General features: G+C 48.8%; 1 protein-coding gene across 2 annotated transcripts in view; it reads left to right on the top strand.

Annotated features, from left to right (window-relative positions):
* The first annotated feature begins 1,253 nt into the window (after positions 1–1,253).
* The window catches only part of Sec14l5 (SEC14 like lipid binding 5), a 42,016-nt gene continuing 15,496 nt past the window's right edge, over positions 1,254–27,773 (top strand). The window contains exons 1-8 of one of the 2 annotated variants that reach the window (XM_040748121.1): positions 1,254–1,278; positions 2,183–2,286; positions 18,260–18,409; positions 19,004–19,135; positions 19,867–19,995; positions 20,799–20,991; positions 23,691–23,803; positions 24,969–25,158. In XM_040748121.1, coding sequence (XP_040604055.1) covers positions 2,224–2,286; positions 18,260–18,409; positions 19,004–19,135; positions 19,867–19,995; positions 20,799–20,991; positions 23,691–23,803; positions 24,969–25,158 — 970 coding nt within the window. In that variant the 5' untranslated portion in view covers positions 1,254–1,278; positions 2,183–2,223. Of the gene's footprint in view, positions 1,279–1,313; positions 1,555–2,182; positions 2,287–18,259; positions 18,410–19,003; positions 19,136–19,866; positions 19,996–20,798; positions 20,992–23,690; positions 23,804–24,968; positions 25,159–27,773 lie in introns of those variants that run through there. The other variant, XM_013121732.3, reaches the window with a different exon arrangement.

Below are 27,773 nucleotides of genomic sequence, written 5' to 3'. Positions count from 1 at the left end.
GAGGCTGGTCCCTGGGCACCCTGGGAATACTGGCAGGGTTTGGATGCAGCTGAAGTCAGAAGAATGGGCAAAGGCTTCCCTCCCAGGGTGGCCCCATGCACTGCTTTCCTGATTGTCTCTTCCTCAGCACTTTTCACCATGCCTAAATGATCAAATAATAAATATTTATTTATTTATTTACTTATTTATTTTTAGTTGTGAGCCTAGCCTTTAAAGGCTGAGCTATCCTACTCCGGCCCTTACTTTATTTTTATTTTATTTTTAAATAATTATTTATTTATTTATTTTTTGTGTATACAATCTTCTGCCTGCATGCCAGTGGAGGGCACCAGATCTCATTCAAGGTGGTTGTGAGCCACCATGTGGTTGCCGGGAATTGAACTCAGGACCTCTGGAAGAACAGCCAGTGCTCTTAACCACTGAGCCATCTCTCCAACCCCCTTTACTTTATTTTTTAAGATTTATTTTTATTATTTTAAATTATGAGTATGTGCAGGTATATGCACATGAGTGCAGGTGCCTGTAGAGGTCAGGGGAGCTGGTTGCCCCCAGGGTGGGTTTACAGGACGTTGTGAGCGCTTGACCTGGGTGCTGGGTATCCAACTCTGCTCCTCTGGGGGAGCAGTCCATGTTTTTAACTGCTGAGCTCTCTCTTCAGACTGCCGAATTTATTTAACATCCGAGGACCCGACAGTGGACCCCCTGTAAAGGTGTGAGGAGCGAATAAACAATGCATGCGGAAAGGTTGGGCTGGACCACTCCAGCCTCTGAAGTGAGACCAGGCGGAGGAGCTGAGCTCAAGGCCAGGTGTCAGCCCGGCGTGGTGGAGTACTTCTGTAATCCCAGCACTCGGGAGGCTGAGGAAGCATAGCTGCGAGTTCGAGGGTGGCACTGGTCTACAGTGTGAGTTCCGTCTCAAACCAAACCAAACAACAACAGAAAGTTGAGGTGCACAGGGATGAAGGAGAGGTTACACACAGCGGGGCTGCTCTGAACTAGGCAAGTAGTGCGCAGTACCTATGGGCGGGTTCCGGAGAAGGAGGGAAGGGGCGAGGCTTGGGGGAATGGGTCCTTATTGGGGCGGAGATTAGACTGGAGTCTGAGTGACCGTGGATGGGTTCAATATGGGCGGGGCTTTCTTGAGCTGTGGCCAATTGAGAGCAAGGGCGGGGCTGAAGGCGTGACCAAACGAGGGACGTGTAAATACCAGGGGCAGGGCTTAAGACAGGGGGCAGAGTCTGGCCGAGTGGGTTGGGACCAGACCAATCAGGGAGCAAGGTAAGCATGGAGGGGCGGGGTCAAGCCAGACCAAGTTCTCCCGCTGTCCCCGGTCCTGGAGCTCTCCAGGCCGGGCACGTCTGTCACCGACCTGGCCTCTCTTTTAAGGGCTGGGCCACCGCATATGTAGGATTGAACAAGAGCCTGGTGCCAGGCTGAGGCTGTTGAGCTCCAAGGCTCTGCCCTCCGGGCAAGGTGCCTGCTGGGACTCTGGCGAGCTCAGCTCCCTGGTCAAGCAGGTGCCAGAACACTGCGCTGTCTCCAGCAGCTGCGAGGGTGAGCCGGTCTGTGTGGGGCCTGCGCGTGCATGCAGGTTTGAATAGCTTTGTGTGGGCGCGCACTGTATGCACCTGGGGAATAGTGTGCGTGTGTGTGGAGTTGCTATAGGGAGCTGAGTGCCTGTGCAAAGTTCTGTGCTGGTGTACAAGGTCTGTTCTGTGTGGGTGTGGAGTGCAGGGGCTATGTACAGAGGGTGCATGTGTCAGGGTAGCATGGAGTAAAATGAAACGGCAGGTACAAAAATACCGGGGGTGGAGATGGGGAAATAGGGCAGGATATCTATGGCAAGCCATGGGGTGAATATGTGAGGACAATGGTGGGAATTTAGGAATTGAAATGTATGTGCCTGTTTGAGTGGGTGGCATTGAGAGTGCTTCTGGAGGCTTCGGGAAGAGTGGGGATGGGGAGACAGCATGAGGCGCTACTTGCTTTCGGGGGTTAGTGTGGGTAGGGGGAGTGGGTAGTGGATCTGGCCTGGGTCCGCTGCAGATTTTATCAGTTTCTTACTTTTAGTGCTGGGAGGAGAGTGGACAGGGTCACTGAGGGATGCAGCTGTCCTGACAGTGTAGTGTCCACGCTTCGTGTGAAGGGAGCTGCCACCTCACTAGCAACTCTTTGTTCCCAGGCTCTGTGCTCACCCTGTCCTGGAGGTGTCTGAGTTCGAACATGGTGCAAAAGTACCAGTCTCCTGTCCGAGTGTACAAGTATCCGTTTGAGCTGGTCATGGCGGTGAGTGGCCAGTTCTTGGGCTGTCTTGTAACTGGAGGTCGGTTATGGTGGGAAGGAGAGGGGACATTTCAGACTATGAAATGGGAGAGAATCACTGAGCTATCCAGATGCCGCCCCCTTCCATCTGTCATGACTCTTGGAACCCTGCCTAGAAGATAGAATACAAGATCTAGTGTGGTGGTACGAGCCTGTAATCCCAGCATTCGAGAGGCTGGAACAGGATGGTCAGGAATTCAAAGTCATCCTGGGCTACACAGAAGCAAAAATAGGGGATGTCGGTGTCACCTTCAAGTCTGAGTATGCAGATAAGTATGAGTGTCTTGCAGGAAGGCAGCTGAGTGCCGAGGACTGACCCCAGATCCTTGGCCTCCTGGACCCGGTCTGCACTGAGACCAGAGTTGAGGCATGTCTTGGGTTCCTTCTCTGGGTTCCATCACTCTGCCTCCTGGAGCTTCAGTCTGTTCTTGGAGAAATAGGGGCAGTGCTACAGGCTTGTGGTGGAGAGTAATAGAAGTGGCTGGTGTCCCAGAAGCCACGTGATTGACACATAGTAGGTACCTGTGACATATGGCATTCCTGTTATCACACAATGTCTAGAGCTGAAGGCAAAGCACAGCAGTAAATGTTTGCTGAGCTTGCAGAATATTTTGAGTTCCATGCCTAGTGCCCCCCCACACACACCACACACACCACACACACACACAACACACACACAGATAGTAAAAGAAAATACAAGACAAAGTTTTATAAATAATTATGCTGAAATATCTTGCAAATGTGTCCAGTCTGTGGCCCATGAGCTTCTTGTGTCCCAGGACAGGTACCAATGTGACCCAATATAGTAGTAGACTACAACATCCTATGAGTGTCCAAGGGTTGGATATCCCTGCTAGTGTCCAACACCAGTGTCACCCCATTCTGCTGCACCCCATCCGTACTGCTAACCCCAGCCTTCTTCTGAAGAACCCATTTCAGCTAGTGGATCTGTGCATATGTCCTGTCTGGTTCAACTCTACCAGCCCACATCTGATGTTTCCTAGTCAGATAGAAGATAAAGGCATCATTACACATGGCTGATTCCCAGGATGCTGAGGTTGACAAGATAGGTGGCCCTGGAGCAAGTTACGATTCTCCCAACCAACCCTCTGCTATCCATCTTTAAAGTGGGGATCCCTGGCTTTCCAAATCATGGTGATGAGCAGTTGAGTGAACCAATATCTGCAAGCTCCTACAGCAGGCTCTGATGAAGAGGAAATGAGCCATGAATTTTGGCTCTTATTGTGACTCTTGTCCAGGTAGGCTGTAAGGTTTCCCTTCTTTGCCATGGGGCTGTGACTCCAGAGGGTGAGACTCAGCCACTTTGGTGAGACGCACTGGATCCACACTGTTTCATGGCTCTCTCTCTCTCTCCCTCCCTCCCTCCCTCCCTCCCTCCCTCCCTCCCTCCCTCCCTCCCTCTCTCTCTCTCTCTCTCTCTCTCTCTCTCTCTCTCTCTCTCTCTGTGTCCATCTCAACACAAAGCCCATTCCACACCTAGCAGAGGAAAAGTACTAGATGAGGGGGCTGTATCTCAGTCAGTGAGGTGTGCTCTCAGCATGAACAAAGCCCTGGGCTTAGTCCTCAGAACCTCATATTTTCATATGGTGGTGCTCAACTCTAACCCCAGCCCAGAAGCTTAGAGGCAGGAGGCTAGCTTATCCTCATCTCATCGTGAGTGTGAGGCTAGCCTGAATTACTCGAGACCCCATGTAAAGGAGAAAATTCTGCTGAGATGAGCCATTGGGTAAAGGTGGCTGCCTTCAAGACCCAAGTTCCATCCCTGGCACCCGAATGCTGGAAGACTCCCGCAAGTTGTCCTCTGACCTCCACACACAGCCTCCCAAGTAAATAAATAAACAAATTTAATTCAAGTGTTTAAAAACATTCTCTGAGGGGGTAATGGTAAGTGACTGTAAGTCCTCTCTGCTCCTGACTACTGACACTTTCTTAGCTTCAGAACCCACTCATTCACTGAGTAGAGGAGAGAGCCTGTCCTCACCTTCTGGGGTTGTTTCAAACCAAGACTTTCAGCCGTGAAGCCAAGACACATGTCTGCAGGGTGGGGAATGATCTGCTGTGTGGGCTTAATAAATGTAAGTTCGGTTTATCATGCATAGGTTATAAAGAATATTCACAACCTGGTGTGGTGGCGCATGCCTAGAGCCCTAGAAGTAGGAGGGAGCCTGGTGGTGGCAGGAGGCTCAGGAGACCGAAATCACTGCGAGCTACAGGGCTAGCCTGAGCCACATGGGACACTACCCCTCCAACCCCAATTTAAAACAATAAGAAGGAAAAGGAAGGTTTTCAGATAGTGAATTTCCAGTCCTCGAGAGGCTGAGGCAGGGGGATCTCTGTGAGTCTGAAGTCAGCCTGTTCTATATGAAGGGTACCAGGACAGCCAGGGCTATCTAGAGAGATGCGGTTTCTAAAACCAAACAAACAAATTAAATAGTGAATTGCACTGAGTCATCTTCAAAGTGTCCTCTGGAGGGTGGGTCACAGCCATCTCCTCTCCTCTTCCGTTCTGTTCTTGTCCGTGTTCAGATCCCGCAGCTTCTCCATAGACAAAGACGCTTTGCTAACTGCTGACAAAATGCTATTGTCCCTCAAACAGCTACATAACTACACGGAACTTGTGGCTCTGGAGGCACAAAAGGGTTTTTCTGCCCTTAATGCCCCTCTTTGTTCCTTAGTTGATACTTGCCCTCAGCGTGGGTTCCAGGCTGGACCATTGGGAATGAACTCAGCTGCCTCCAGGCATCCGAGAAGCTGCTGGATCTGTTTAACAGAAATGTCTGGAGAATTGAATCACCCCTTCATGCTTCAAAAGCCCACCAGTAGAAGCTGGAAAAGCCTCCCAGAACACCTACTGATTTACTGACTTCTAAAACTTTTTTATTTATTCTTATTTGTGTGTGTGTGTGTGTGTGTGTCTACATGCATTTATGTGCATCTTGTGCATGTGGATGCCCACTGAGGCCAGAGCACATTGGAACTGTGATCCACCTGATGTGGGTGCTGGGAACTGAACCCTGGAAGAGCTATCTCTCAAGAAAGACTTCTAAAAAATTACACTATTTGAGAGGGGGGATATAAATTTATGGGGAGGTCAGAGAACAATTGTCTGGATTCTTTTGCCATGTGGATTCTGGGAACTGAACGCAGGTCTTTAGCCATCTCACTGACACAATTGATTGATTTTATTTTGAGACAAGACCTCACCTAGGCTGTAGCTCAGGCTGGCCTGGAACTCACAGCAATCCTCCTGCATCAGCCTAAGTGTGGAGACTATTTTAAAAGATTTGAGCCACGGAGATGGCTCAGTGGGCAAAGGGCTTGCTGTGCAACTATGAGGACCTGAGTTAGTACTCGCCTGCAATCATACAGAAGCTATGAGGACCTGAGTTAGTACTCGCCTGCAATCATACAGAAGCTGGGTGCAATAGAGTGTACCTCTAACCCTCAGGATGGGGGTACACAGACAGAGAGATCTTCAGGAATCACTGGTCAGTCAGCCTAGTAGAAATGCACTGAGCTTAGTGAACAATTCTGCCTCAAACATAAGATGGAGCTGGGTGGTGGTGGAGCACACCTTTAATCCCACCACTCAGGAGGAAGAGGCAGGCAAATCTCTGTGAATTTGGGGCCAGCCTGATCTACAAAGATACACAGAGAAACCTTGTCTTGAAAGAAAAAAAAGACAAAAAAGGAGAATAATGGAGGAAGACAGTGGAATAGACTTCTGATGTATGCACACACACACACACACACACACAGACACGAGAGAGAGAGAGAGAGAGAGAGAGAGAGAGAGAGAGAGAGAGAGAGAGAGAGAGAGATTTTGGCTATTTTAAGTTTGGCATAGTGCCTCATGCACTTGGCCGGCTGAGGCAGGAAGATTGCAGATTCGAGTTCAGCTTTGGCTACATAGTGAGCCAAAAGGAAAAAAGGAGGGGGTTGGTGTGTATTTGTGTATGTGTGTGCTATATGTATATCCAATGTGGATGCATATTTGTATGTGTACTAGAAAACCAGAGGTCAATGTCAGGTGCCATGTTTCCTCAATCGTTCTCCACCTTCGTTTTGTTGAAAACCTTTTTCAATACTTTTTTGGGGACTTGACTTGTCCCAGAACTTGCTATGTAAGCCAGGCTAACATCAGACTCAGGAGATCCGCCTACCTCTGCCTCACAAGTGCTGGGATTAAAAGTGTGCACCATAGCATCCAGTATCGACTTAATAGAAGATCTATTTTATTGTAAGTTCTGTGCATGCACGTGTGTCCTTGAGCATTTGTACACATGTGTGAAGGAGTCTGTGGAGTTCAGAGACTTCAGCCTCCTTGGAGCTGGAGTTACAGGTGGCTGTAAGCCTTCTGACATGGTGCTGGGAACAGAACTGGGGTCTTCTAGAAGAGCAGTACATGCTTTCAACTGCTGAACATCTCTCTAGACCCTTAAAATTTTAAAACCATACTTTATTTTATGACTAGCAATGCAATTTACACATTGAATAATACTGTACTAGAATGATCTGATTTTTTTTTCTGAGACAGGGTTTCTCTGTGTAGCCCTAGCAGTCCTGGAACTATCTCTTACAGACCAGGCTGGCCTGAAACTCACAGAGATCATCTGCCTCTGCCTCCTGTGTGCTGGGATTAAAAGCATGCACCACCACTGCCTGGCTGATCTGATAGTTTTAAACAGAAGAAAAAAGGGGGAAGTTTGAGGCAGCCTAACTCCTACCTGCTTCAAGTGAACGGGCTGAGAGAGACAGGGAAAGACAGAGTCTCTCACTGAAGTACATTGTTTTTAAACATGGGGCTGGGGATGAAGTTTACGGCTCTAGTTACCCACACTATAACTAGCCAGCTGTTGCTTTTGGTGTTCTCATTTGAGATGTTTTTAGCAAGACACAACTCTCTCTGAAGGAGATTTTGGCTTTATGAGCTGCACTGAAGTTTCTTGACCTAGACCCAGGAAACAAACTTCAGACCCCAGGGTGAGAGACTTTTTCTCCTTCCTATGTGTGACTACTTCCTGGGAAGCAGAGAGCCTGGCTGCCTGGTTGCTCTGAACCTGGAGGAAGCTTCCTCCTCTGCTGAGACTCTGCCTTGCTGTCTGTCTCTGGAGCTGGAGCCTGAACTTTGCAGTGTTCAGTGTATTGCTGCTGCCTTGGTTGTCCAATGAGCTAGTAACTCTTAAACAGTAAATTCCTTATTCTTCAGTATTCTTCAGGAATCTGTCTGTGTTCTTTTGAGCCTTGGCATCCGCACAAAGCTAACACTATGTTCTTTTAACGTTTGGTGTCTTTTTGTCCTGTGTTAGTAACACCCAGCACATAGCAGAGCTGGGAGCAGAATTTAGAGACTCATAGAGTGAACTTACATTGTTAGACTTGGTAAGGCCCTGAGTCAACCCTTGACCATGAGACTTCAGAAATAACCTTGTCCTTTCTTGTGTGGTCACTGTCCCAGGTTGTTTTGGGCTCCTAATCCCCTTTAGTTCTTCAAATATAAGGAGGAAAAGGGCTTGAAGTGGAATTTTGTAAGCAGTAGATTTTCCATGGGTTGTGGAGATGTGGTTCCGTCCTCCTGCAATTTAGTGTTAAAATATTTAGGACATTGGCTGTGCTGTGTTGATACACAACATGTAATTGAGCAAAAGGATCATTATTAAGGAGCTGGATACTCTTGCAGCCCAGGCCAAAAGAAGTTCCAGTGGATTGGTTGCTGTGGACATCCTTTTAATAAAGCAGCTGGGGCCTTATTTAAGTGAGATTAAATGAGTTCCCTGGGGCATTATTTGATCTGGTTGCTAACTGATGAAGGGAAGCACTTCTGCCTTGGTGATGAACTCTGATTTGGGCTATCCTATCACTGCCCAGCAAAGAGTCTCCTGATGTCAGAGGCTGCAGTGGACAGGAGAAGGCCCTCAGCCATCATCCTTTTCTGCACGCATTAGCTCCTACGGGCACCAGCTCATAGATTGCTTTGGCAGCAGACGTGCGTCATTCTTCTGCTGACTTGTCCCCTTGTTTTTAAGGATCTTTTTCATTAAAGAACTTCCTGGAAGGGGGCACCGTGTCTGTCTTCTGGTCAGGTTCTCTTCCTTTTCTTTGTGTGTATGTGTGTATGGTGTGGTGTCTGTGCCCATTATTCTCCACCTTGACAGGGTCTCTCACTGACTTTAGAGCTAGCGAGCGCCAGTGACCCTCCTTTCTCTGCCAATAACAGCACTGGGGGGAATTTTAGCTCAGATTCTCATGCTTGTGCATTCGTATCACTGAACCAGATCCCCAGTTCCTATTTATTTATCTTTATTATTTGTTTGTTCAAGACAGGGTTTCTCTATGTAGATCAGGCTAGCCAGGAACTCTGCACATATACCAGGCTGGCCTCACACTCATAGAGATCCACTTGTCTCTGCCAGTTTATTTATCTCTTGAGACAGGTCTTGCTCTGTAGCTCTTGGCTGGCCTGGAACCCCCTTGAATACCAAGATATCAGGGTGGCTTTGGACTTGTGTCTATCCTCCTGCTTCTGTTTCCTGAGGACTGAGATTATAGTCCTGTGCTGCCATGTCTGACATTAGAAAACAAGCAAACAAACAATTTTTTAAGATTAAAAACTATTTTATGTATGAGTGTTTTAATTGTGCGCGCGTGGTGTGTGTGTGTATCATATGCATGCCTGGTGCCCACAGAGGTCAGAAGAGGGTATTAAGTCTCCTATAACTAGAGTTATAGATGGTTGTGAGCCACCATGGTGGAGCTGGGAACCAAACCTTGGTTCACTGTAAGAGTAGCCAATATGAACAGCCGAACCATCTCTCCAGGCCCCTATCTGGCATTTTAAGTCATTTTTATGTCTCCCGTCCCCAAGCTCTCATGTAGCCAAGGCTCAAGTGCAATATGCAGCTAACACTGGTCTTGAATTCCTGACCCAGCTTCTAATGCTGGGGTGATGGCTGTGAGCCACCAGGCCTGCTTGGGTAGTCAACAACGCAGACAGAGGCATCGGATGCAGAAACCAAAACAAACAGACGTAAGGTCTCATTCCCCGTGCTGAGAAGTACTGTCAGGAGTACGCTCTTGTCTCTCACCGTGGGCTGCAGCTCAGCGTTGGGGCACATGCTGAGCACACAGGAGCCTCTGGGTTCCAGCTTCAGCTCCATAAACAACAGCAACAAAACAAAGCCCCGCCGTAGCAACTGTTTTAAGTCTACTGTCCGTGACACTAGGGACAAATGCATTGCTGGGCAACTGCACTCCCAGAGGCCTCTCACTGCCCAAGTGGGACTACCTGCAAAACACCTCTTGCTCCACCACTGCCCGGGACCCTGGGGATCCTCTGCATTGCTTTGTCTACAAACTGAGCCATCCTCGGTATCTCAAAGGGAAGAAAGCCTACTGTGTTTTCCCTTTTGTGCCTGGCTTACTTCAGATCCATCCAAGTTGTATTAATGTTTGCACTTTGTTTATGTGGGTTTAAGGGGGTAGGGTGGGCAGTGCCCATGCCACGGTGCAAGTCAGAAGACAACTTCTGAGTCAGTTTCTGCCTTGTGGGCACCGGGGTCAGTCTCAGGTCACTTAGCAGCAAGCACCTTTACTTGTTGAGTCATCTCACAGACCCTGCACTCCTGGCCCATAGCCCCACCCCCATGGGGGCCAGAGACATTGGATCCCACAGTACTAGAGTTACAGCAGTTGTGAATGTTGGGAACCAAGCTCAGACCCTCTGAAGAGCAGTGGGAGCTCTTAGCTGCTGAGCTGTCAGTCCAGCCAGGCATCACCTTTTATAGACTTCACAGACTCTCAGTAGTGTTTCACTGGGGCCAAGGGAAACTCGCTCAAAATGTGTCCTATGTGGGAGAGGGCATGTTAACGATTCAAGCCATAGTTAGGGGAGACTTGTATCAGACTTCTGCTGCCAAAGAGGTGTGCATCCAGCAAGGATGCAGGACTGCCCCGCTCCAGTCTTCCTTCTCTTCCTACTAAGGGATCAGTTTCATTCTGCAAAATGGGGGCCCCATAGGATGTGACCTTGCAGGATAGGCTCTGGGCCTTGGACCTGCTCTCTTGCTTAGCAGGCAAGCCTGGCTGTTCAACACCCCTCCCTACCCCCCCACCACCTGGCAAAGGGGCTGTAACTTGATCCTTCTGTGGCTCTGTGACCCCAGAAGGCCACATTACATGCCTATTTGGTCTGGACAGGCTCAGGCTTCCTTAGTGGGCGGCCAGGCCAAACTGGTAGCTGAGGCTCCTTGGAAGGGGCAGAGGTTGTGGAGTAGGTTTGCAGCATAGGCAGGTACTGTCAGTCACTGCTGGGAGCAGCGCTCAACCACCCTACTACCTTTAAGGTAGAGTTGCCGTGCGCTGACAGGCATCTGAATGTCTGTTCCTTCTCTGAGCCCAGCATAGGAAAAGGACACAGGGTTAGCTCAACTGGCCCTCAGAGAGCCTCATCGTATGGGTTTGGAGGCTGGAGGGTAAACACACTCCCAAGCAGTTGAGTAACTATCCAAGAAGCAAGGGGATAGGAGTGTCAGGGCCGCCTTGAACATGGTATGAAAATATGAGCTCATGCCCTCCCCTATCCCTCCCTACGTGTGTGTTTGTGGTGTGTGTGTGTGTGTGTGTGTGTGTGTGTGTGTGTGTGTGTGTGTGACCATTTGACTTGAGGGGTAACACAATGCAAGAACCAAGAACCCATACTTTTGGGGCCAGAGGATCAAATGTTAGCTTCTCTCCTCACAAGCTGTGTGATTGTGGGCAAGTGGCTCAGCTTCTCTGAAATTTGGTTTCTTCATACCCACATGACTATTACCTACTTTCTTGGATTGCTGGAAGGGGTAGTGTGAAATGCCTGGAATGTTCCATCCTGACCCACAGTGCTCACTGTTCTTGTTGCTACAGTAACAGGACGACAGCTGCACTGTACACATGCCCTCCTGGGACTCACCACTAGGAGCTCAAGCAAGCTTTCCTGGACAGTGACCACATTCTAGAACATTCTCCTGTAAGAAGGCAAGGGCCCTCAGCGTTCCTGCCCTGGTGTAAGAAGGAGTGGCCTATCTCTCTGCGGTTGGAACAGCATCCTGTTTTCCTGGCTTTAGGACAAGAACATGAAATATGAGAGGCAGGAATGAGTGGCTCAGTCATGGAGTGCCCTCTCAGCAGGATAGCCCCCTGCCTTCCCTGGCCTCCACTTATGCATTGGCGGAGGGGGAATCTCGTAGAATTGTGATGGGAGACACTGGGCTTCCACACTGTGTTTTGTAAGAGGAACGGCGGTGTCCAGTGTTCTGTGGTGGCCACTGTCCTCGACACTGGCAAGTAGCTTGGGCTGTCTATTGCTCCCTTTGCACTGGAGCTCTGGGGCGTCCGGGTGAAGGTGGGGCCCTCTCTTTAACAGTTATAGAGAGCCACCTGCAGACATCCAGCATCCCCCAAGCCTGTTATCTGGGGTGTCCAGATGGGATTCTCCCGATGGGAAGCAGGTCATCCATCGGTTGTGGTCTGTCCTCTCTCCCTGGATGCCATTCAGGTGATTCTAGGGCTGTGGCATGGTGATGCGAGTTCCCTGATTGCACTGTCATCTGTGTGCTGGGGATGGAACCAGGGGTGGGGCTGAGGACTTCTTGTGGGAAGCAGTCCAGGGTAACACGCCCTCCCCACACACCCGTCTATCACTAGGAATGCTGATAAGGGCTGTCAAGGAAATGAATGGGCCAAAAGGATGGAGAGGAGGCAGTTGTGCAGGGGAGGTGCCCAGGGTGAGTTCCTGGAAGAAGGGCAGCTCCCTCCAGAAAGTCCTGGTGACTCATGCCTCCCTCTCTTCTCAGTCATCCCAATGAGCAAGTCCTGTGGCAAGACAAGCTGGATGCCTTTCAGAACTAGCAAGGCCAGTGTGGCTGGAACAGGCTGGGGGGGGGCTGAGTGGGAGGCCAAAGTAAGGAATATGAGGGGTGTGTGTGTGTGTCTTTGTATGAGATAGACAGGGAGAGATACAGAGAGACAGACACACAGAGACAGACAGACAGACAGACACACACACACACACACACACACACACACAGAGTCTTTGCATGTCTGAGTTACATATGTAGAGGTCAGAGGTCAGTCTCAGGTCTTGTTCCTCAGGTGCTGCCCATCTTGTGTTATTGAGGCAAGGTCTCTCATTGGCCTGGAACTCACCCAATAGGCTAGCCTGGTTGGCTAGTGGCCCCCAGGGATCCACCTGTCTCCACCTTGCGTCCCTTCATCGCTGGGATTACAAGTACGCACCACCTTGCCTAGCTTCTTTTACCTGTGTTCTTAGGAACTTATAAGTTCCTTGTAAGTTTATAAGGGACTTATGCTTGTAAGCTGTAAGGCAGGCACTTTACTATGGGGCTGCTCCCCGCTCGGGACTTGTTGCTTTGCCCGCTCATTTCACTAGGGTGGTAGTGGGGAGCTTGACAGTAGTCCAAGGCAGGGGGTGGTGCAGCCTTGGCCTGGCAGGAATCAAAAGACCTAGGGCAGACAAGGGAAGGGTGTGGCTGGACAGGCCCTAAGCGCAGTGTCTGGCTCGTTTCTTAGCCTCCCACAGGAGCGAACGCTGAGCAAGGGACTCCTGGAGGAGAGTGGTCTCTGGGTACTCTGGATTCAAGTCCAAATTTATCATTCCAATCTGTGTGACCTGGCCTGAATCAGTGAGCTCTGGCTTCCTAATTAGTGAAGAGGAGACATCATTCCAAGGATGACACAAGAGAGAGCTCACAGCCGGAGGAGCACAGCCCAGACTTGCTGTGGTGACAGCCCCGCTTGAGTCTCCAACAGCGACATCCTTGCCAATCTCTGGTGATACAGGAACTTAACCACCTCATTCTAGAGATGGATAGATGGAGGCTCTGAGAGGACCAGTGGCTCACCCAAAGTCCCCTAGTTAGGAGGCAGCAGAAACCAGGTCTTTCTCTGCCCACTTCCCAAATGCCACATCTGTTACTGTTGAGAGCATTCCTTCCCTGGGAAGTTATAAATGACATCTACTCCCCCAATAAGGTCTCAACGGTGTGCCAGAGTTCCCTATGGGGAACTGATGAGTTCATTGGGCTTACTTACAGAGCATGGATGAGGGATTGCTTATAGGAGCGTGTGAGACCCCAAAGATACCATACTGCAGCGAGGAGGAAGGCTTCCCTACAACCGCGTAGCTGAGTCCTTCTTTCAGTTAAACTATACACACCACGTTTTTTAGCATCACCAGAGACCTACATGCTCTTACGGCAGAATTGCGTACAAGTGGCAGAAGAAGCGGTTGGACTCTCAGGCGAGGGCTACTGATCCTCTCCACTCCTTCCATGAGAATGTGTCAAAGGCCTAACTGGTGGTGACAACTCCTGCAAGCGGGCACCACTGATGTGATGAAGACGGTGGCTGCTTGGCTCAGAGGATAGCACCCTACAGCAGCTACCCAGAGGGGAGGTGGAGTCTAAGCCAGCCCCACCCTCCTGCCTGCAATTGGCACCTGGGAAGGAGCCAGCTTGTCCTACCACCCTGGGCTGTCAATGTACATGTATATTCCTAAATATATAAAAATAGCCTGGTCGGTCTTGTGTTACTTGTGTATATGTTTTCAGGGCTGACCTTTAGTATTGGATGACCATAACCAATGGGTGTGGCCCCGGGAAGACGAATTCTCCCGTTCTCAGCATCATCCTTGGTGGTCTGTAGATTTTTGTGTCGGGTTGAGGCTTTCCCCCTCAAGTGTCTCTTTAGAATGACTTCCTTCATTCCTGCCAGGGTGAATATGCTTTTGTCTCAAAGCCAGGAGTCCCAGGGTGGGTTGCCCAGGGTGATAGACCCCACATACAGTAGCAATGGGGTGTCATGTTTACCTGGCCGTCCAGTGGGCCCATATCTGCCCCCCCCCAGTGGAGGAATGGCCTCACTGGCCTCCAGCGTCTTTCTGTGCTTCCTTCAGGGCCAGGATGGCATCTCCTCCCAGGAACTGAAGGGACAGAGAGGAGGTCACTATCCTCAGATGCTGCCACTATTTTTGGAGTTTGTGTTGGTCCCAGGTCTGGGGCATGTGGGCTGTGCCAGGCTAAGAGCCGAGTCTGGTTGGAAGCACCCAGAACTGCAGAGTGTTGCTGTATAGCTTGTGGGTCGTCTCCAGTCACCCTCATGTGCTTTACTCCCCAGGGAGGGCCTCTGTACTCAGAAAGAGCCCCCCCGTCCTATCCAAGGCTTGAAATGGCTTTAGGGACAGCAGCCTCAGGGACCTGCCTTTGGTGGGCTCATTGTTGTGGAAACTAACTTAACATTGAACAACCAGAAGGGAGGATCCCAGCTGCTCCTCCAGCATCCCACCAGTCAGTTCTCACAATGACCCTTTGCAGTGGGCACAGAGAGGCTAAGGGCCCTTTCTAAAGTCACACAGCTCATGCATAATAGAATTGGCACCCAGGCATGGACTCATTCGTCATGATTGAAACAAGCATTCCATGGGATGATAACACATGCATGCTCGCACACACACACACACACTCACTGAAGATATCATGCTAGTCAGATGGCACACACCTGTCATCTCAGTAGGCAGATCAGAAGTCTAAGTTCATCCTCTGTACACAGGAGTTCAAAGCCAGACTGAGCTATATAAGATTCTCTCTCAAAAAAATGGAAAAACAATAAAACCCTGATAACAAGACTGGGAGCATAACTCACTGGTAGAATGCATACTTAGCACACACGAGGCAATGGGTTCCATCCCCCTAAACCATCCATATGTATGTACTATGGTAAATATGTTCACATGTAAAATGAGTACCATATTTAAACTACTTATATGATTGTATGTAGAACATATGCTTTTCTGCACACATTTATATAGTTATAGACACATATCATATTCTCTACATATACTATAAATGCTTGCTAGCAATGTTTATAATTGAATTTTTTTGAGACAGGGTTTCTCTGTGTAACTTTGGAACCTATTCTGGCACTCGCTCTGTGGACCAGGCTGGCGTTGAACTCACAGAGATCCACCTGCCTCTGTCTCCCAAGTGCTGGGATCAAAGGCATGTGCCACCAACGCCTGGCTATAATTGAATTTATGTGTCTATATTCACATACATTTTTGCATCAGATATTTAGTTTTCAACTATTAATTAATAATTTTTGAGACAGAGTCTCATGTACCTCAGGCTGGCCTTGAACATTCTAGAAGATTATCCTCCTGCCTCCATTTCCTAAGTGCTGGGATTATGTGTGTGCATTCAAGGTTTTTTGTTTTTGTTTTTGTTTTTGTTTTTGTTTTCCCCCTGAGACAGAGTGCTATTTTCAGCCTGGAGCTCACAATGTAAAACAAGCAAGCCTTGAACTTGTGTTGATTTTCCTGGCTCTGCCTACTGAGTGCTGGAATTATAGGTGTGTACCACCATGTCTGGTTCATTTTAACCTTGTTTAATCCTTTTTTCTTTCTTTCTTTTTTTGTTTGTTTGTTTTTCAAGACAGGGTTTCTCTGCATTGTTTTGGAGGCTCTCCTGGAACTCACTCTGTAGATCAGGCTGGTCTGGAACTCACAGAGATCCACCTGCCTCTGCCTCCCTAGTGCTGGGATTAAAGGGATGTGCCACCAATGCCCGGCTCCTTTTTTCTTTCTAATTAATTAATTAATTTTGTTTTTTTGAGACAGAGTTTCTCTGTGAAACAGTCCTGGCTGTCCTGGAGCTTGCTCTGTAGACCAGGCTGGCCTCAAACTCTGAGATGCATCACCACCGCCCAACTTTCTTTCATTCTTTTCTTAAACTTTCCCCCATTTATTGTGTGTATGTCTGCAATGGGTATATGGGAGTTGATTCTCTCTTCCATGTAGGTTTTGGGAATTAAGCTCAGGTTTTCAGGCTTGTTGAGGGGTGCCTTTACCTTTCAAGCTATCCTTTCTTTCTTCTTAAAAAAATTCAATAACTGTGTGTGTGTGTGTGTGTGTGTGTGTGTGTGTGCATGCGCGCGCGCGTGCGCGAGCGCAGGTGTCCTCAGAGCAAGAAGAGACCATTAAAGGCAGGTGTGAGCCACCACTGTGGCTTCAGGTCCTCTTGAAAGTAGTGAATGCTCACAACCTCTGAGCCGTTTCTCCACACCCTTCCACTCTTGCTTGCTTATTTTATTTTATGTATTTGACTGTTTTGCTTGCATGTGTGTCTATGCACCTCAGGCCAACAGGTCAAACAGAGCATCAGATCCCCTGAAAATGCAGCTATAGATGGTTGTGAGCTGCCATGTGGGTGCTGGGGATTGAACCAGGGTCCTCTGTAAGACTAACAAGTGCTCTTAATTGCTGAATCATCTCTCTAGTCCCTACTTTCACTTTCTTGATGGGGTCTATTAAAGCCACAAAGTCTCAAGTAATGCCCAGTTCAGTTTTCATTTTGGTGTCACAACTGAGCAACATTGACTACCTCAGGGTCACAAGATTTACTCCTGTGGTTTCTGTTTTGTAATTCTGGGGGCAGAATCCAGGGCTAGTTCCCAGTCTGAATTTGTATAACATGTGAATTTTGTATCCGGTGACCTTACTGAGCTTAATTATCAGATCTAATAGTGTGCACTCGCACACATGTGCGTGTGTGCGTGGGTGAGTGTGTGCATGTGTGTGTGTGTGTAGAGATATTGCAAGATTCTTTTTGTAAGATAATGTTGTCTATAAATAGAAATAGTTTCACTTCCTTTCAGACTGGATTCCTGGCCTGAACCTGAACTGTAGTTTTAAATAGAAATGAGGACTCACACCTGAGTCTTATTTCTGACTTGCTGGGCAAAGTATTCAGTCTCTCGCCCTTGAGTATTAACTTGACTATGGATTTTTCCTACGTGACTCCAGTTTATTGGTGGTTTTTAGTCAGAAAGGGGTGCTGAATTTTCTCTCTCTGTCTCTTCGTCTCTGTGTTCGTCTCTATTTCCCACCTGCAGGGCGGTTGTGTGACTTCATTTGACACTCAACAGTTAGTTCTCATCCGCTTGTACGTGGTAATGGTAATGGGGTCACAGGTGACCAGATCACAGCTTGTGTGGAGAATCCCCACTCTCATTACGTTTTCTGGACAAGCATACATGCACATGACACGGAATATTCCTTCTTAATGTGCACGTCTGGAGTCCCACGTCCTTGATGCAAATTTCCAGACTTCTCTGAGGGTTGAGAGTCATGCTTCTTGGAGCCCCTCCATGGATGGCTCATGCCAGTGTTGGTGGTATATTCCCAGGAACATCCTGTGGTTGGCAGAACAGCCCTTATTTTTTGGGAAACTTTTTTTGTGTGTGTGCAGAAGTCATTCTACTTGGCCAAAGTTAGAAAGACTCAGGAATACCTTTTCTGAGAAAAAACATTTTTTTTTCTCTTAGTGTTGGCCCAGGCCATCACCCTTGCCTGAGGAGGCTGTGAGGCTGCTTTGGACTTCAGAGTGAGTTCAAGGTCAAGCGGATTAACTTTGGGAGACCCTGTCTCAAAATAAAAAGTAAAAGGGTCTGAGGATGTAGCTCAGTGTTATAGTGCTTGCCTGGTTGGGTTCGATTCCCTAATGCCACCATGATACATAAATGAAAAATTTAAAAAGTGTGTATTGGTCAGGAGGTGGTGGTGCATGCCTGTAATCCCAGCACTTGGGTGTCAGAGACAGGCAGATCACTGTGAGTTCGAGGCCAGCGTGGAATACAAAGGATAGCCAGAGATACACAGAGAGACCTTGTATCAAAACCAAAACCAAAACCAAAAAACAAAAACAAAACACAACAAAAGAACCCACCCCCCAAAAACAAAAACAAACAAATCCCCCCAAAAGTGTGTACCACTGCGTGCGTGTTGTCATTGTGGTTGGGTGCTTCTGTCGAGGGACAGTCGCTCTCAGGAAGGAAGTACCCGCTCACTGTTGCTCTGCTCTGTCCACAGGCCTACGAGAAGCGCTTCCCCACTTGCCCTCTCATTCCTGTTTTCCTGGGTAGCGAAATCCTGGGCGAGTGGAGAAGCGCAGATGGGGCTGTGCACACGGTGGAACGGAGCTGCCGGCTGCGTGTGGACGCCCCGCGGCTGCTGCGGAAGGTGAGCACCGGGTGTCTGGGTGTGCGGGGTGTGAACGGGTTCACTTGCAGTGGAATGGGAAGGTTGGAGCCTCGAGACCTGGGAGTACTAACAGCCAGGGAGTCCAGGCACAGGGTCTGGGAACCAGAGCCAGGTGAGAATCCAGGCTTGTTCAGTGGGGTGGTGCGGGTCTCAGGGTTTGGGACACAGCTGGTGGAGGAGGTGCTTGGACGGCAGTTCTGTGACTGGGGAGAGGGCTGGGCCAGGCTGTCTGGTGGCAGGACAAAGGACACCTGATAGGTGCGTGGGTGGGCGGACTTTTGGCTTGATGGTGGTGGACGTTTTTGGAAAAGGCTGAGTGCCCACGGGACCTGAGTTCAGTGCTGGACGCGGCCTGAGCCAGTGTGGATGGTGGTGAGAGCAGGGGTCGTCCCTCCCAGGCTGGGTGTCTGTTGTTGGACTGGGTGACAGAGGGAGCAGGGTGTCAGTTTCTGGACTGGGGGAACTTGAAGTCCTAGCTAACGGGTGACCCAGGCTGTGTGGGATGAGTGAGATCAGGAATCAGGGTGGGTGACCTGCGGGCTAGTTCCTCTCCCTTGGGCTCGTCCTCTGCAGATTGCCGGTGTGGAGCACGTGGTCTTCGTTCAGAGAAACGTGCTGAACTGGAGAGAGAGAACGCTGCTGATAGATGCGCACAATGAGACCTTCTCGAGCCGAGTGACCGTGAAGGAGAGCTGCCGCTACACGGTGAGCTTGCCTGGCCTATGTGTGCCCTGATGCTGTCCCAGGGCTGCGTCCTGTGTGTCCCTCCAGTCTCCCCTTCCCACATTCTCCTGGCCCCTCGTGAGTAGTCTTTATTCCCATCTCCTTGTTTCAGACCAAATGTCACTATATAGTCCAGGCTGATCTAGAAACTTTCCATTCTCCTGTCTCAGCCTCCTGAGTGCTGGATTATGGGTGTGTGTCAGCATGCCCAGCTAAGATTGCTTTTAATTGCTGACATACATAAATATATTTATGGACATGTAAGGATATTTAGTATCTTTGTATATAAATATATAACACAAATATTGAAATATATCCAAACACATATTGATAATTATATTATATAAATGATCTGAGCATTACACATATACAATTTTATCTCTCTTTGTGTATGTGATTTTCTTTCTTTCTTTCTTTTTTTCTTTCTTTCTTTCCTTTTGAGACAGGGCCTCTACATAGCCCAGGCTGTCCTGGAACTCACTCTGTAGACCAGGCCGGCCTGGAGCAAACGATTGCCTTGCCTCAGCCTCTCAGCGCTGGGACTATAGGTGTGCACCACCATGCCCAGCTTGAGAAAGAGCTTTGTTGCCTGCACTTAGACTTTGCATCATTGTCTGGTGGGAAATGCTGTCCATGGCAGGCTCTGGTGGCCTCTGGAGAGGGCACAGCACCCCCACTCTGAGGTCCTGCCATGGTCCCTTCCCATCTCGCAGGTCCATCCTGAGAATGAAGACTGGACTTGCTTTGAACAGTCTGCCTCCCTGGATGTCCGATCCTTCTTTGGCTTTGAAAGCACCTTGGAGAAGATCGCCATGAAGCAGTACACTGCCAATGTCAAGAGGGTGAGAGGCTGTGCTAGCCATGACAGGAAGGAGCACAGGCTCCCTCTGCCGCCAATAACCCCCATGACACTGGGCTACAGCCCCGACTTTCCTGGGACTCAGTCTTCTTGTTTCTAAGACAGACAGTGTGGTCATGACCCTATCAGGGTGGCCACCAAGTGGGAAGAACTGGCTTGCACTGGAGGTACCCTGACATCGTCTCAGCACTTCCGGGTGCTGCAGCAAGTTCAAGGCTAGCCTAGGCAACTCAGCGAGACAAATAGCTGGAGGCCTAGCTCAGTGGTGGAGAGCATTTGCCTAGCCCTGGCTTCAATTCCCAGAACCAGACCACAAAAAGAAAAGTGTCGCTAAGGCCAGGGGCATGACTTAGTGGTGCAATACCTGCCTGGAACCCACCAGTGAGGGGCTGAGGGTGTGGCTCAACAATTTAAAAAAAAAACCTCCCTAATCCTCCAGTGAGGCATTGGAGGTGTAGCTGGGTAGTAGAGCACATGCCTATCATGTGGAAAGACATTGGGTTTCACTCCTAATATCACAAAGTCACTGCTTGGTCCAGCGGCCTCAGACTTCACCAGGCGAACAGTCGGCCTCTGGTGGTGTACTTTACCTGAAGTGTTAAATATAAAACTGAGCTCTTTGCATCTGTTCTGTGTTTAGTCTTGCTCATCTCCACTCCTTTTGGCCATGTTTTAGCTGTGCAATGAGCCAGGGCTGGGACCTGAGCATGCGTGGTTCCTCAGAGCTGGTGTGGTGACCTCACAGTGCTGCTTGCTTGGTGACATCTTTGGGTCTGTTGCTTCCAGGGGAAAGAGGTGATTGAGCACTACCTGAGTGAGCTCATTTCCCAGGGGACATCTCACATTCCCCGCTGGACACCTGCCCCAGTCCGGGAGGAAGATGCCCGCAGCCAGGCTATGCACCGGTGCCCCAGCCCCACGGAGACAGATGGTCCTAGTGATGTCCCAGGCCCTGATCCTGAGATGGCCATAGCTGATGGTAGGTGGCCACAGAGAGTCAGTGCTCTCACCTCTGGCTCTAGAAAGCCTGCCACACTGCCTGACTCCCTGAGAGGAGGGAGAGGTGCTGGAGGTTGCCAGGGTTGGGGACAGTCTGGTACCTGCTGGCCTCCTCCCTCTGCTTCTCAGAGTTGATCTGTTTCTAGACCAGGAACTGACCTCTGGTGGTTTGAGGATATTTTTAGTTGCATGAGTAATGCAAGGTCATGGTAGCAAAATATCTAAACAAACTGGAAGATGGAAAGTGAGAAGTAAGGGCTGGAGAGGTTGGTTCAGTCAATAAAGTGCTTGCCTTGCATGAATTCGCGGCCCCCCAAAAGCCAGCAGGCATAGTGACACCCACTCATAATCTTAGCACTGGAGAGGTACCAGCCAAGCCTAATTGGTCCTACCTGGAGAGCCCTAGGCCAGTGAGAGATTCTGCCTCAAACAAAACCGAGGAAGATGGTACTTGTAAATCACACCTGAGACTGACCTTTACATATGTGTACTCATAGGCACGCTCATCTGTTATACACCCATGAACACACAGACACACATGAAAGAAAAGGATGGAGAGTCCTCCCCCTCTCTTTAGAATCTTCAATAGTTTCGTGTTTCATGAAGCTAGCTAGGGGCATATGGTACATGAGGGGCTCACCCCCCCCCCACCTACATGTGCACATGCACCCTCACACTTAGAAAATATAGAACAGGTGGGAGCATGCCATGCGTCCGGTTTGTGCTTTACAATTTCTCACTAATGTTACAAGAATAGCATGCATACCCTCATACTTCATAGCACCGCAGGACACTTTACGTCTTACTTATTAATGTTGGTTCATTGTTATCATTATTGTTTGAGACAGAGACTGGCCCTGGATTTGGTACGCAGATGAGGATGACCTTGAGCTTACAGGCACAATGCAGGCTATTTTAGCCTACTTTAGAACTTAATATAAATCATATAGTATATGAACTCTTATAGTGTGTGTGTGCGTGTGTGTGTGTGTGTGTGTGTGTGTGTGTGTGTGTGAGAGAGAGAGAGAGAGAGAGAGAGAGAGAGCTCATTAGTAGAGGCCAGAGGACAGCTTGTGGGAGTCATTTCTTTCCCTCCACCATGTGGGTTTTGGGGATCAAGCTCAGGTCATCAGGTTTGGTAGCAAATGCCTTTACCTAATGAGCCATCCCACCAACCCCATAGTTTTTCGTTTGCTTTAAAACAGGGTCTCAAATGCCCAGACTGACCTTGAATTTGTCGTGGAGCTGAGGGTGACCATGAACTCCCGATCCCCCTGCCTTCTCCTCTCTAGTGTTGGTATTATAGGTGTGCATCATTATGTCTGCCTTAAGTTTGCATGTGTGTGTGGTTTGTGCATATACTCACATGTACATGTTTTAATTACAAATATTAAATTGTATATTGTGGTGCATCTTTGTAATCAAGGATGAAAAAGTATATGTACTATATACATGGAACAGCATCATTTTATATATTTTATTTTATTTTTGGAGACAGGGTCTTACCATGTGTCTCTGGCTGACCTAAAACTTACTATGTAGATCAGGCTGGCCTCAAATTCATAGAGATCAGTCTGCCTCTGCCTCCTGAGTACAGTCCTAGGACCATGCCTGGCCTTATTTATTTATTTTTGAGATATTATCTCATGCATCTCAGACTGATTTTTAACTTAATTCTCTTGTCTCTACCTCTCAAGTGCTGAATTTATAGGTGTGCACTACCATGTCTGGGCATAGTTCAGTCTTTATGGTATAGAAAGTGGTCACGATACGATATTGAAAATGGAAAGTAAAGGTTGGGAGTTGACAGTCTTCAGAACCTCAGCTCAGAGTGTGAGAATCATCTCCATACCAAGGCCTGGAGGGAAGTCCCTGTGGGGAGTAATGTCCAGGTTTGCCCAGTGTAAGTTTTCAAAACCATCTAGGTAGCCATTTAGAAAGATGACTTTGGAGCCATTGTGGCTGTGTCCACAGCTTGGCGAGGAACCACATTCCAGAGCTCAATTGCTGGCAAGTAGAGAGGGCCACACAGAATGTAGGCCATGCGGTAAAGACCCATGTCACCAGATGTGTTAGCTACGTTTATGTCAACTTGACACAAGCTAGAATTACCTGAAATGAGGGAACCCCCACTGAGAAAATGCTTCCATAAGATCTGGCTGTTGGGCATTTTCTTAATTAGTGACTGATGGGGGAGGGCCCAGTCCATTGTGGGTGGGGCCACCCCTGGACAGATGGTCCTTACTTCTACAAGAACGCAGGCCAAGCAAGCCATGATGAGCAGCAACCACCCAGGAAGCAACACCCTTCCATGGCCTCTGCACCAGCTCCAGCTCCTGCTTCCATGTCCCTGCTCTGCTTGAGTTCCTCTCCTTACTTCCTTCTACGATGGAAGTGTAAGACAAATAAACCCTGTCCTCTGCAAGTTGCTTTGGTCACAGGGTTTCATCCCAGCAATAGTAATCCGAAGACACCACATGTGGTGGCACATACCTGTAGCCCAGCACTCGGGAGGTGTAGGTTGGAAGACCAGGAGCTCAAGGATAGCTTCTGCTATACAGTGTATTTGAATCTAGCCTGGAGTACAGGAGACCCCATCTCAAAAAAAAAATGGAAGGGGAGAGGAGGATAGCCCCCTCTCTTCCCCTGCCCTGAAATCCCCGGTTTTCCTCCCTCAAGGGGACAAGCTGGATGCAGACTACATCGAGAGGTGCCTGGGCCATCTCACTCCCATGCAGGAGAGTTGCCTGGTCCAGCTTCGGCACTGGTTACAGGAGACTCACAAAGGCAAGGTGGGTATGGTGCATGCGCTTTAATGACAGGGGTCAGCCTAGGGCAGTGGGGAGGAAAGACAAGTAAGCTTATGCTATCAGTAATACCAAAAATTTACATTTTGATTCATTTTCCTGTCTGTCCTTTACACATACTGATGCCACTACCCTTCTGCTAGTGATGTTAGGGGCCAGGAAGTTCTTTGGAGTAGGTGTTTACTATGTGTGTTGTAGGATGCCTAGTAACATCCCTAGGTTACATCAGTAGATGCCAGTACCTTGCCCCATCCAGGTATGACAATTCGAAATGGCCCTTGGCATGGGCATATGTCCCCTGGGGATGTGTGTATGTGTGTGTGTGTGTGTGAGAGAGAGAGAGAGAGAGACAGAGAGACAGAGAGAGACAGAGAGACAGAGAGAGACAGAGACAGAGACACAGAGAGACAGAGAGAGAGACAGAGAGACAGAGACAGAGAGAGAGAGATCAAGTGCAATTGAGAATCATAGCTATATAGTACCATGCTCATTTGACCATGGACACAACTGTCCTTTTCTAAGGGTCATATGACTTGATAAGGGTGGTTGCGGTTTGTCTAAATTTCTCCTTTAAGATCCAGCTCCAGTAACATGCACACCACCACATACCTCAGTCCCAAGAAGGACTCTGTTGTCAGTTCTATTGACTACATGGATCGTTTACCTTTCCCTCCCCAGCCCTGGGGCCAGGCAAGAGAGTTGCTTAGTGTTGGCCTATGGCATGACCTGTCTGCTTCCACGTCTGCAAATGTAAAATGGGAACATTGTTCATATCACGTGGGTCACAAGCACGGATCCACATCAAATGCTTGGGGTGGAATCTGGCTCAAAGGAAGAACCCCAGAAAAGACAGCTTGTGCTAGGACTGGTTTTGCACCGATGTTATATTGGGAAAGGAGGAGGAGTAGAAGGGGGAGGGGAGAGGAGGGAGGGAGAGGAGGAGAAGTCACCCCAAGGAAGGGTGCTATTTCCAAGACAAGCAGGGAGGGATGCTAGGCAGCCACAATGCACAGCTGTTCACCACAGGCACCCACCTCTTTGCTTTGGGCTACTTTCCCCAGCTGTTTTGCAGATGAGGTAGAGTCTCGTTTCTGTCGCTTTGTCTGAAGGGTTGGAAGTGCCATTCTGTGGTCTTTTCCCTGTCTCTCAGATCCCCAAAGATGAGCACATTCTGCGCTTCCTGCGGGCACGAGATTTCCACCTGGAGAAGGCCCGGGACATGCTGTGCCAGTCCCTGAGCTGGCGGAAGCAGCACCAGGTGGATCACCTTCTGCAGACCTGGCAGCCTCCTGCTCCCCTGCAGGAGTTCTATGCCGGAGGCTGGCACTACCAGGATATAGGTGCGTCTCACACCTGAGCTGTGTGCGAATGCCGAGGACACTCTAAATGATGCACCCCATACTGACATCTCAGGTTCCCGTTTAGATTTCCTGGGCACCTGGAGATACTTGTGACATGTTACACAGCTATGCAGAAGGTGGAATAGGCATAGATTTTGGTCTTGGGAAGGTGTTTCTGCCCCAGGGCCATCACAATGTCACACTCTCGTCAATATAGTATGGATTTGCTTAGGTAGCTATAGCGAGCTGGCACCAAAACCACAGATGCCAGCTCTGGAGGTTGGGCTAGGGATGTGGTTCAGTTGGTGGGGGGTTGTTCTCAGCTATGTAGTGAGTTCAAAGCCAGCCTGGACTAGATAGAGATCCTGTCATTCATAGGCAAGCAAGCAAGCAAACAAACAAATGGAGCCAAGAAGCTCTAGGGGAGAGTCCTTCCCAGCCTCTTCCAGCTTTTGATGGTTCCTGAGTTTGTGGCTGTATCGTTCTTGATTTCTGCTCCCACTTGACACGGTCTTCCCTGTGGGTATCTCTGTGTGTCCTTTTGCCACCTTACAGGAGGTCATTTAGAACCCACCCCACATCCAACCCGCTCTTATCTTGAGGTCCTTAATTGACATCTGCAACTCCATTTACAACCCAGGTCCCATCTGAAGGTTCTGGTGGACACTATTCTTCCTACTGTAGATACCCTTTCCAGATTTAAAAAGTATAGAGCCACAAAGCCAATGACTTCTATGCTCTTTAAGGACTTTTATGAAAAATGGTGCACATGCTGCTAATGGCAAATGCTTGGCCTCCTGAAGAATAGGCCGGGTGGTTTCTTAGCACGTAGTTGACTCCTTACTCATGGCTTCCATATTTGTGAGCTCTCCCTACTTGCTACTTTGAAATCCCCAAATCTAGGAGTTTGTTTAAGGACATGTGTGTAATGGTAAAATTTTTCAGTGCTCTGAGGGGCTTGGGGCATGGCTCAGTCAGTAAAGTGCTGGCTGTGCAAGAAGGGGCCCTGAGTTCAATCCCCAGCACTCACTGGAGAGCCAGGTGCAGTTGCATGTTTGTAGTCTGCGATGTGGAGACAGGGGCTATCTGAGGCTCACTGGCCAATTTAGGCAAATTGGTGAGCTCTAGGTTTAACAAGAGATCCTGTCACATAAAAATATGATGGACACTGAGTGGTGATTACACACACCTTTAATCCTAGCACTCAGGAAGCAGAGGCTGGAGGATCTCTGATCTCGAGGCCAGCCTGGACTGCAAGAGGTAGTTCCAGGATAGCCAGGGCTACACAGAGAAACCCTGTCTTAGGGAGAAAAAAAAGAAAAGAAAGAAAAACAAAAAGTCATGGTGGAGAGAATAAATAGACAAATAAAGAAATTGATTAAAAGATATAGAGGATGACATCTGATATCTGATGTTGACCTCTGGCCTCTACACACATAACACACACACACACACACACACACACACACACACGCCACACACACACGCACACACACACACACACACACACACACACACACACACACACACACACACGAGTCATCTAGCACATAGTATCTCTATTGAGGTTGGCCAAGCCCATGCTGGGCCTTCTTTTTTTCTTATTTTATATGGATGGATATTTTGCCTGTCTGTATGTCTGTGCAGCACATGTGTACCTAAAGAAGATATTGAATCCCCTGGAACTGGCACCACAGACAGTTGTGAGCTGCTTTGTGGGTGGCTGTTGGGATTGAACCCTCGGTCCTCTGGAAAAGCAGCCAGTGCTCCCAACCACTGAGACATCTTATCAGTCCATGTATCTTCTTGTATCTGCGTCATCCTAAACAAGTGTCCTTTTCCTGTGCCTTATTTGTGACATTTTTGTGTTTTGGAAAGATTTCTTTTTGTGTGTGTTTGAATGCTCTATGTCTCTCTGTCTCTCTGTCTCTGTCTCTGTCTCTCTGTCTCTGTGTGTGTGTGTGTGTGTGTGTGTGTGTGTCCACAGAAGCCAGAATCCCTTGGAATTGGGGTTACAGGCAGCTGTGGCTGCCTGCTGTGGGTGCTGGCACCCGAACTCTGGACCTCAGAAAGAACAGTGTGCTTTTTTAAACTGCTTAAGCCATCTCTCTACCTCTCAATTTTTGAAACTTTTTTTTGTTGGCTATGTTGCTGTTTGAAATGGCCAGTACTGTTTGCCTAGTAGTTCAGGGCTAACATCCCAGCTACTTCAGCAGCTGAGGCAGGAGGATTGCAAGTTTAAAGCATGTGTCGGCTGCAGAACGAGTTCAAGGCTGGCCTGGGAACTTAGTGAGACCCTATTTGAAAACATAAAGTGAAGACTGAGCTGGAGACATGACTTAGTGGATGGGCACCTGCCTGTATGAGGCCCTGGCTCCCAACTTTGGTACTACAAGAGGGACAGACAAGCAAAAGTGACAGTTAGAGCGCAGGACTGGAGCAGTGGCTCTTGCGTCGGGCCCTCCTATAGAAGACACTGTGCTCAGTAAGTTACGGGCCTCCCGGCTTTGAGGTCAAGTTCAGTGAATCCACAGTCTGTATTATAATGTGCTTAGATAGGAATGCAGGAGGCAAGGCTATCTGGTGACAAGGAGACAAAAATGTGACAAGACTCT

The sequence above is a fragment of the Mesocricetus auratus genome, unplaced genomic scaffold, assembly GCF_017639785.1.
Source record: "Mesocricetus auratus isolate SY011 unplaced genomic scaffold, BCM_Maur_2.0 Super-Scaffold_100007, whole genome shotgun sequence".
Classification (NCBI taxonomy): domain Eukaryota; kingdom Metazoa; phylum Chordata; class Mammalia; order Rodentia; family Cricetidae; genus Mesocricetus; species Mesocricetus auratus.
Note: the sequence above shows the minus strand (reverse complement) of the source record. Positions and strands in the feature narration are given on the sequence as shown.